General features: G+C 41.9%; 1 protein-coding gene across 3 annotated transcripts; it reads right to left on the bottom strand.

Moving 5' to 3' along the window:
• Positions 1 to 888: 888 nt before the first annotated feature.
• LOC311499616 (acyl-coenzyme A thioesterase 1-like) lies at positions 889 to 9258 on the bottom strand. 3 transcript variants are annotated; one of them, XM_084560674.1, is made up of 5 exons: positions 8776 to 9258; positions 8351 to 8401; positions 6968 to 7535; positions 6694 to 6896; positions 889 to 2726 (listed from the first exon to the last, which is right to left on the bottom strand). In XM_084560674.1, the coding sequence occupies exons 3-5, from the start codon at positions 7422 to 7424 to the stop codon at positions 2139 to 2141; spliced, it is 1248 nt and encodes a 415-aa protein (XP_084416800.1). In that variant the 5' UTR covers positions 7425 to 7535; positions 8351 to 8401; positions 8776 to 9258; the 3' UTR covers positions 889 to 2138. The 3 variants fall into 3 exon arrangements, with proteins under 3 accessions (XP_084416800.1, XP_084416801.1, XP_084416802.1); XM_084560675.1 differs by lacking the exon at positions 8351 to 8401 and having other exon boundaries at positions 9105 to 9258; XM_084560676.1 differs by lacking the exons at positions 8351 to 8401; positions 8776 to 9258 and having other exon boundaries at positions 6968 to 8008.
• Between the last annotated feature and the right edge of the window lie 48 nt (positions 9259 to 9306).

The raw sequence follows: 9306 nt of genomic DNA, 5'->3' as shown, positions 1-9306 counted from the left end.
TGTTCACAGGAATTTGTCACATTCCTCTTTGGTTTGCTGAAAATACCAGAAATGGGAGAGTGCATTCCTGAGTGCAATTTATTGTTCAATTTATGTTTTTATTGATGATTTATCCCCTCTCCTAAAATCTTAAATCAGACACCGATCAGCCACAACATTAAAACCACTGACAGGAACAGGAGAAGTCAATAACATTGACCGTCTTGTGACAATTAAATGTTCTGCTGGGAAACTTTTGGACCTGGCATTCATGTGGATGTTACTTAGACATGTAGCACCCACTTAGACCAGACCAGGCACCCCCACCCCATAGCAACGGCACTCCTTGATGGCAGCAGGATGCAGCCGGACACAGGCACACACACAAAGGCACAGACCTCGCCTCCAAATTCATTAGATCCCAAACTGATCAAGTATCTGTGGGATGATCCACAGAGGCCCCTCCCCTCAACCCATAGGACCCAAAGGCCCCCACTAACAACATTGTGTTGCCAGACACCACAGGAAACCCTGAGAAGGCCCATGTCCATTATCTGATGAGTCACAACTGTTTTGGAGGCACAAGGGAGACCTACACAATATTAGGAAGGTGGTCATAATGTTATGCCTGATCAGTGTACTTCAGCAAGTAAAGACATTTATATTAGACAGCTGATCTTATCTTACAGGATGTCAGACTCTGCAGCACAGGCAGACAGTATTTCTACATATTTGTCTCCACCTCTTTGAAGCCGACTACATTTTTAATAAAGTCCCAAAGAGACCATTTTAACTCATCAGTGAATTCACTTCTCTTTAAAACACACACAACCTCCCACACACACAAAAGGCATTGATGTGCAGTTAAGTGCCAAGGTTTTGAACTTTAACATGGAAATTAAAAAAAAAACGCCCCAGTGGGATTTTTATTTCTTTAATTTTTTTAAATATTTGCCTCTGTTTCAGAACCTTTCATCATGAACTTTCTCCCCCAACCAATCTGTTGCACATTACAATAACAGAGATCTCTCATTAAGTGTGAGGAACATCAGACATGCTATTAGAAATGGCACAAATGAAACAAACATGACTTTTATGCAAGCTTGAAATTAAGTAAATTAAACATGACACAAGTCAAAGCCATTAAAACGTAATAGAATTAAACAATTAAACATTTATTAATTTCCCTTGTTGACAAGTCAGAGTTCCTATTTGACACAGAGGCTAGAAGTTGCACACAAAGAATTTAAGTTATTAGTGACTGATTTCCTCCAAACAATATTTTACTCATTGTGAGTCAATATAGTTTGTGTTATACCATAAGCCTACGCGTCAACTGGAGTCAATGGGTCAGTGGGAAGGACATATTAGGCAGTAAGTGAACATTTTGTCCTCAAAGTTGATGTTCGAAGCAGGAAAAATGGACGAGCAGAAAGATTTGAGCAACTTTGACATGCCAGAATTGTAATGGATAGACGAATGCAGCTTTTGTGGGGTGTTCCCAGTCTGCAGTGGTCAGTAAATATCAAAAGTGGTCCAAGGAATGAAAAGTGGTGAACTGGCAACATGTTCAAGGGTGACCAAGGCTTGTCAATGCATGTGGGGAGTGAAGACTGGCCCAACAGAAGGGCAACAGTAACTAAAATTGCTGAAACATTAAAGCTGGTTGTGATAGAAAGCTTCTTTTTGCGTAGCTGTGTAGCCACATGTGTGCACATGCTGACCCCTGTCCGCTACTTAAAGCGCCTACAATGGGGCACATGAGAATCAGAATCACATGGATGTCTTTGTGTGTGTGCAATGCTGGGAAACATATGGCACCAGGATGCGAGGAAGAACCCGTTGCCGTTGCCATGGGGGTGTGCTTGGTCTTCAACAATGTTCAGGTGGTGGTATCCAAGTAACATCCTCATCAACGCCAGGACCCAGGTTTCCCAGAAGAATGTCAATATTATTCCTTTAACTGTTTGGTGGTTTTAATGTTCTTAATGTTGTGGCTGTGGCAGTTTGTAGGTCAGTGGAATACTTTCCTGCTATGACAGGTCAAAATGAGTCTCCTCACACCATAAGAATTAGATAGGAGTGCGTACTTTTGTAGAAAACGCTTAGCGCTAAGCATCACAACAATGAAGGGACACTTGATACCATATTGCCACCTATCAAGCGCCCTTGTTACCCAAGTGCCTCTTGAAGAACTCCTGGACCCTTTCCCACAGGTCGAGCTGAGCCTCGGCGTGCGCTTTTGGCTCCCCGCCGAACATCACAGCACTCCCCACAGCTGCGTGAAACCCAGAGGAGCAGTAAGGCGTGTAAGGGGGTTCCAGAAAGTGTCCTGCCTTTGGATAGATGACCACCTGGAAGGACTCTTTGCCGTGCTCTCTCAGCATCGCTGCGGCCTGCTTGGCGAAAAAGGCGCTGTTCCAGTTGTGGTCGTCTCCGGACGCAGCAAACAGGAAGTGGCAGCTGGCACGTTGAATTGGAATCAGGGACGCCCTGTTCTCTCCCAAGGTAGGGTCTGGTAAGCCGTCGCGTATATCTATAAGCCCTGAATCTGTGATTTTGACGTTATCTAGTACTGGGGGGAGTGGAGGTATTACAATGTCTTTGTAGTGTAAAGGGATCACGGTGTTTGCATTGCAGGCATTGATACAGACGGTTGCTGAGATCCCAGAGAGGAAAGAGGACATCGACAAAGCCAAACCTCCACTGTGAGAAATTGATATTATGCCGATCCCGGGTCCTTTAACCTGCACACAGAAGCATTATCAAGTCAATGATCTTGTATCTTTTTCTGTAAAATTTGTTCCTCTGCTAATACACTCTTGACTGGAAGTACGTAGCTAGTCACAAAGGGTTTTAGACATCTATGGCTGCCAATGGAAAAGGCACTTATCCAGAACCCTCAACCCATAGGACCCAAAGGCCCCCACTAACAACATTGTGTTGCCAGACACCACAGGACACCCTCAGAAGGACCATGTCCATTCTCTGATGAGTCACAACTGTTTTGGAGGCACAAGGGAGAAATACACAATATTAGGAAGGTGGTCATAATGTTGTGACTGATCTGTGTACTTCAACAAGTAAAGACATTTATATTAGACAGCTGATCTTATTCTACAGGATGTCAGACTCTGCAGCCCAGGCAGACAGTATTTCTACATATTTGTCTCCACCTCTTTGAAGCCGACTACATTGTTAATAAAGTCCCAAAGAGACCATTTAAACTCATGAGTGAATTCACTTCTCTTTAAAACACACACACACACACAAAAGGCCTTGACGTGCAGTTAAGTTCCAAGGTTTTGAACTTTAACATGGAAATAAAAAAAAAAACACCCCAGTGGGATTTTTATTATTATTTTTTTTATTTTTTTAAATATTTGCCTCCGTTTCAGAACCTTTCATCATGAACTTTCTCCCCCAACCGATCTGTTGCACATTACAATAACAGAGATCTCTCATTAAGTGTGAGCATCAGACATCAGACATGCTATTAGAAATGGCACAAATGATAATTTGTTCTGACACTGTGCTCTCTATTGGGTTTAGCTGAAACAAACATAATTTTTTGGCAAGCTTGAAATTAATTAAATTAAACATGACACAAGTCAAAGCCATTAAAACGTAACAGAATTAAACAATTAAACATTTATTAATTTCCGTTGCTGACAAGTCAGAATTCCTATTTGACACAGAGGCTAGAAGCTGCATACAAAGAATTTAAGTTATTAGTGACCGATTTCCTCCAAACAATATTTTACTTAGTTTGTGACATACACTAAGCGTAAGCGTCAATGGGAGTCAATGGGTCAGTGGCTAGGACATATTAGGCAGTAAGTGAACATTTTGTCCTCAAAGTTGATGTTTGAAGCAGGAAAAATGGACAAGTGGAAGGATTTGAGCAACGTTGACATGTCAGAATTGTAATGGATAGATGAATGCAGCTTTTGTGGGGTGTTCCCGGTCTGCAGTGGTCAGTAAATATCAAAAGTGGTCCAAGGAATGAAAAGTGGTGAACTGGCAATATGGTCAATGGTGACCAAGGCTTGTTAATGCATGTGGGGAGTGAAGACTGGCCCAAAAGAAGGGCAACAGTAACTAAAATTGCTGAAAACATTAATGCTGGTTCTGATAGAAAGCTTCTTTTTGCGTAGCTGTATAGCACATGCTGACCCTTGTCTGCTATTTAAAGCACATACACATGAGCATCAGAATCACATGGATGTCTTTGTGTGTGTGCAATGCCGGGAAATATATGGCACCAGGATGTGAGGAAGAACCCGTTGCCGTTGCCATGGGTGTGTGCTTGGTCTGCAGCAATGTTCAGGTGGTGGTATCCAAGTAACATCCTCATAAACGCCGGGACCCAGGTTTCCCAGAAGAACATCAATATTATTCCTTTAATTGGTTGGTGGTTTAAATGCTCTTAATGTTGTGGCTGTGGCAGTTTGTAGGTCAGTGGAATACTTTCCTGCTATGACAGGTCAAAATGAGTCTCCTCACACCATAAGAATTAGATAGGAGTGCGTACTTTTGTGGCCATGATTTGACCACCGACAGAAGCTGGTCTGCATTTCATAATTCTGCAGGATCTGCACATATAGGCCAAAACAACCAGAGAGGTTTTCAGGATAAAGGTGTTGGAATATCCTCATCTGATCAACCAGCTGCTTTCAACTGAGCTACAATCCTCCAGCTGAAGACCAGTCTAAAGGCATGTAGACCCCACAACAAGCAAGGCGCAATACAGTGGGTCCATGACTTCAAGCAGTCACTGACTTTCCACAAAATCTTAAAGATGAATTAGTTTTTCCTCATGTGTATCAGTCCAATTACCCATGAGTATCTTAACCTTTGAGCACTTCACAGCTCTTTTAGAGTACTGTGGGACCTCGACGCCGTAACCTACGCACGTAGCCTAAGCATGTAGCCTACACTGGTGCGAGTCATTTAAACTTGTGCGCTCGTCAGTCTGGCTCGCTCTGAAAGACGCTAGTCTTTTTTGCCAGTCAGGGTGATTTTTGTTTCTACTTCCTGCTTCACTTTCAAGAAAGGCGACTGAAGCTTTCGCTGAAATTTTGCCGAAACGAGTCATACAAATCTTTGCATCTCGGAACCTCTGCAGTTAACCTTGATGTGTTCCATCTTTATTGATCCAAAACAATCATTTCGAAAACTGCAGAGATGGAGAAGCAGCCGGAAATACTAAAGCGGAAACAAGCTACTACCAAGTGGACCAATCACAGCCCTTGCGGTGTGTGTTGCCGCGGCGTGTAGTTACATTACTGGGGAGGTGCACGTCAGCTACGGCACTAGGGTCTGCGCAGTCGCTGTAGCTTCTGCGTCAACTTAACACAGAAGTCTAAACCGCCAATAAGTGTTAAAAGTCTATATCTCTAACACAGTTCTTTCGGTATTGATGAAAATGTCTAATTCCAGGGACTGCTACAAACAGACCTGGCACCGGATCAAATTAAAGCGACTTAAATCAATTTGAAGAAACCCACATTGAAACAGAGCTGGAAAAAAAAAAGTGTAATAGTGCAAATACTAGGATTTGATAGTCTGGACTAAATCCCATATTTCATATGATGCGATGTCTCAGAAAGTTCTCAGTCATCCAGGTCATGGTTTATATCCAAGAACTAAAGAAGCTGTACTGAGTGGCAAAATGTCTTCAAGAAACTCTACAAGTCCAGTTGCCTTTCTTTTAAGGTTTTTGGACATAAGAAGTGATGATAAATAAGGTCATCAATAACTAGCAAGCATGAGTCATCTCAATGCAAAAGTGGAGTTTAGAAAAAATTAATTTGCAACCAGATATTCTTTTCACTTCCTATTATTCTGCCAATTACTTTTTCTATCATTTAATCATTTAATCTTAAAATGCATTTAACAAAAATGAAAATACTAATCAAAGTTCTTATGCATCTACTAACAGAGTGATCAACTAAGCATTTCAGATCCCAAATTATCATCAGTATCCGTCCAATAGCTGTTATATTGTTAGGCAATAGTTGAACTCACTATACACTGCTTTTTAAATCTGCCTTTATTTAGTTTTAGAACAGTATCACTACTAATTCTCTTGTATTACTATTATTTTTCACTAGCTCTATTGAGTATGCTTATATTTAACCTGCTCTTGTCTTGCTATGCTGCCGAACTGAGGAGAGTCAGCACGCATCATTTTAGCGAATGAAAGTGTCTTAAATGTGAAGTTTCAGTCACAAACCCATGGATGTTAGATCAGAGAGTAGCCAGTAGATGGCAACAATGACCCAGTAAACACAAATGAGGGATTACACACTGATGAGGCATAACATTATGACCACCTTCCTAATATTGTGTAGGTCTCCCTTGTGCCTCCAAAACAGTTGTTCTGAGGGTGTCCTGTGGTGTCTGGCAATAGCTGGTTGTTAGTGGGGGCCTTTGGGTCCTATGAGTTGAGGGGAGGGGCCTCTGTGGATCATCCCACAGATACTTGATCATCACCAAAAGTTTCCCAGCAGAACAGTCAACGGTCACAAGATGGTCAGTGTTATTTAATTCTCCTGTCAGTGGTTTTAATGTTGTGGCTGATCGGTGTACATCATCTCATCACAATAGGCAGAACAGCTACTTATACAACTTAGTAAAGTGCAGGGATATAAATGACATTCAGACTTTATAAATATGATTATTTTTGCTCTTTTAATCTTTAATACTAACCTCAGGTTGTCTCCTCAGATACGCTACAGCCTCTTCAAAGTACTCCAAATGCAAGCTTTCGGGGGTTTTTGGTAACCCCGGGTAACGTAAATAAGCCAGTGCCAGGACAACAAAACCTTTACTTGCCAAGAGGCTGGCTCTGGGTTCGGTAAGACCTCCACCAAAAGTGTACAAATCAACAATTCCTGGGAAGGGTCCCTTTCCTACAGAGAAAATAATATTAAGCGTATGAAGCAATGTTGACTTAAATATAAACCACTAAAACAGAGCTAACCTGGTGGTATGAAGAGGACTCCTCGTATTCGGCCCTCTTGCACAGGTATCCTCTTCATCCCTTCAGTCATGTATTCTCTCTCTATGGTTTCAGAAGCTAACAGCTCACCAGTCTCCCCATTCAGAGCTTCTATCATCACCTGCATTGGAGTAAGCACGTTCTTCTTCAGGTGTTTATTGTGAGGAGTATCCGGCGCCAAGGCCCAAAACAAACCCATGGGCTCCACGCCGGTGTAACTTCCTCCCAGGGAGGGCGCCTGGCAGAGATCCACCTGGCCCGTTTGGTCTGCTTTGTACAGTGCAGAAGCCTTGAAAGTGATTCCTCTGTCATCAAGCAATTTAGACCTCAGCTCCACCGGTTTGTGAGGAGCAAGCCCTTCTACTTTTACCTGCAGTAGTTTATCGAAGAGGCAACGAACACTGGGGAGAATTTTCAGGCGGATTTGCGAGTACGCCATTTTGGTTGTTTCAGGATGGGAACGGTGACTCACTGTAATCCCCCAAGTGTCCTTTCCCTTTAATCTGGCCTTGATTTCAGTCTTGCAGGCTCAGGTCTGGTGTCGCTGCATCTGTGAAGGCAATCAAGATTTAAAAGAATTTCACACAGACACACACTAATCCCTTCAGTGCCATCAAATGTCTCTTTAGCCTTTAAAAAATGAAATTCCTGTAAAAACATCAAAGTTGTGTTGCACAATAAAATCTGCTACGTGGATTTTAACCAAGTTCATTAATCTTCCTTCAAATGGAACATTTGAACTGGTATTTGATGTTGCAAATGAGATTCTGTAAGTATGGATTTTATAAGTAGATAGATCGTCTCCTATACCACAAACGTTATATTACGTTTGATCAGATCATCATATTGTTCAATTTAACAGGCAGACATACTGCATGGTGTCTAAGTGGTAGAAAAGGGACAGTTTATACATGATAAGTGGCTTCATTCATTCATTTTCTGTAACTGCTTGTCCTCCGGGGGCGGGTCACGGACCCGGAGAGAACCCGCGCAGACACAGAGAGAACATGCAAACTCCACAAAGAAAGGCCCCAATCGGCCGGTGGATTCAAACCCAGAATGTTCCTGCTGTGAGGCATCAGTGCTAACCACCACACCACCGACCCCAATCCAACTTGCAAAGGTTAAAAGAATAAATGTCAGAACTGGAAATTTGCAATTTTTTGTATTCAGGCCTCTGCAAAACGGTAATCTCCCTTTCGCAGCTTGTTCCAAATTTGTCTGCAATGCTTTTAACAAATTCCATGAGACAAAACCTTATGCAGGTATAGATATAGATGTAGTTTTACACCCAGCATTGCCCCTTCCTACAAATTAGACCTACATATAGACCCTTGTAGAATTACTCACGACCTATGAGCTTACCTTGTCTAAGGTCCTCAAGTAAATCCCTCCGTACTTTTACTCAAGTTTCTACTGAAAGCCACACCACAAATGGATCTGTTAGAGCATTTTTTCATCTTTTCTTCCTAGTAACTATGTTTTAAAAAGTGCCATACAAATAAATATAGGACTCTACTATAACAATTATTGTTTAACCTACAGACAGCAGGTGTGACCACAAGGTCACACCTGAATACCATAGCCTCCACGAAGCTTCTGAGATTCAATCTGCTAGGATGTGTTGGAAATAAGGCGAAATAACCCACATTTGTCAAGCTATACGATGTCACTGACAACATATGTTTGTTTCTGTAGCTGAAGTGAGAGTCTTAAGGAGGTAGGATGCATTCAGAGACACTGGGATTCAGGATAATGCTAAACAAGGTGAAGGGTTAAGTCAAACTTACGGTGTCACTTAACTGCCTGACTGCACACCGAAGCAGTGGACCATATACTTTTCAGTAATAATGGACAAGTAATAATGTCTTGATTTAAACAAAGCAAGCTAACGTCATATTATACATTAACTCTTTCTGTAGTAATGGCTAATTCTTCTAGCAAGTAACTTTTGTTTACGTTGGAGCTGAGTTTTGTTTACCGCATTTTCAACAAAACAACAGACGACTGGACTAAATGATTATTTGGCTCGTAGAGTACATGCCCTTGTCAAAATTAAAGTACTGCCCTTGAGAGGTTAGCGTAAACAACCCCGAGTCTTGCATGAAACAGCACTCACCAAGTAGACAGGAAGTGGAACCAGCTGGGTGTCGGGCGAATCGATCCAAATATCGACAGTATCGATACCAACGTCGGTATCGATATTGGTCGATACCAATGCAGTGAGATCGATACTTACGTTTCAGTTTCTCTCTTGTACGACTGTACTGGATTTTAACTGATTAATAATCCAAAAGCCAAATCACAAAAACACTTAAAGG

Source organism: Chelon labrosus (genome assembly GCF_963514085.1).
Source record: "Chelon labrosus genome assembly, chromosome: 14".
Lineage (NCBI taxonomy): Eukaryota > Metazoa > Chordata > Actinopteri > Mugiliformes > Mugilidae > Chelon > Chelon labrosus.
The sequence above is the reverse complement of the archived record's forward strand: the minus strand, read 5'-3'. Positions and strand labels throughout refer to the sequence as shown.